This window comes from Gavialis gangeticus, unplaced genomic scaffold (assembly GCF_001723915.1).
Source record: "Gavialis gangeticus isolate Ggan-Ray unplaced genomic scaffold, GavGan_comp1, whole genome shotgun sequence".
Classification (NCBI taxonomy): domain Eukaryota; kingdom Metazoa; phylum Chordata; order Crocodylia; family Gavialidae; genus Gavialis; species Gavialis gangeticus.
The window spans coordinates 163,536,982-163,538,057 of NW_017729024.1; the positions used below are offsets into that span (position 1 = coordinate 163,536,982).

The window sequence follows — 1,076 nt, forward strand, 5'->3', positions numbered from 1 at the left end:
TGACAATGTGGCAGACTGTGCTTTGGGCCGGACAGTACTCTGCTCGGGAATGCCTAGGAGAATCGCCCAGTGCCACAGAGTGGGGTGACCCAACAAGGACTTCCATCTCTAATCCCAGCCCAGAAAACAGTTCCTTATTCAGTTCCATCTACTTAGCACAGTGTCTGGGGGGTAGAGACAGTTGGCAGCATGGCATGGATAAACTGCGTTTTGGGCCAGGTAAGTCTCTGTTCAGAGATGTCCAGGAGAGTGCCCCAGTGGCACAGGGACATGGTCTGGGGTGGCTCAAGAAGGATTTTGGGGTATAATCCCAGCCCCAAATCCAGTTCCTTATTTAGGTCCAGATACTTAGCACAGCGGCTTGGGTGTTGTCTGTTGGCAGCCTGGCACGGCCAAACCGTGTTTTGGGCTGGGCAAATCCCTGGTTAAAGATGCCCAGAAGCATCTCCCAGTAGCAGAGACATTGTCTGGGGTGGCCCAAGAAGGATTTCTAGCTATAATGCCAGCCCAAAATCCAATTCCTTATTCAGATCCATTAATTTAGCACAGTGGCTGGGGTGCTGTTAGTTGGCACCCTGGCATGGCCAAACCGCGTTTTGGGCCAGGCAAGTCTCTGGTCAGAGATGTCTAGGAGTGTCCCCCGGTGCCACATAGATGTGGTCTGGGGTGGACCTAGAAGGATTTCTGGGTATAATCCCAGCCCAAAATCCAGTTCCTTATTTAGGTGCATACAGTTAGTACAGTGACTGGGGTGCTGTCTGGTGGCAGCCTGGCATGGCAAAACCGCACTTTGGGCCGAGCAGGTCTGCAGTCACAGATGTCCAGGACAGTCCCCCAGTGGCACAGAGGTATTCTGATGGGTGGCCCAAGCAGAATTTCTAGCCATAATCTCAGCCTGAAAGCCAGTTCCTTATTCAAACCATTACACTTAGTAGAGTGGGCATGGGGGTTGTTAGCTGGCAGCCTGGTACAGCCAAACTGTGCTTTGGGCCAGGTGGGACTGTTGTCAGGGTTCTTTGGGACAGTCCCCCAGTGGCATCGCCATGAAATTTGGGGTTGCCCAAGAAGTATTTTGC

The 1,076-nt window shown here is 52.5% G+C and overlaps 1 protein-coding gene across 1 annotated transcript in view; it reads left to right on the forward strand.

The window, feature by feature from the left end:
• Positions 1–189: 189 nt before the first annotated feature.
• LOC109298146 (myosin-IIIb-like) overlaps positions 190–1,076 on the forward strand; it is a 34,231-nt gene continuing 33,344 nt past the window's right edge. The window contains exon 1 of the mRNA XM_019518281.1: positions 190–219. Coding sequence (XP_019373826.1) covers positions 190–219 — 30 coding nt within the window. The remainder of the gene's footprint in view (positions 220–1,076) is intronic.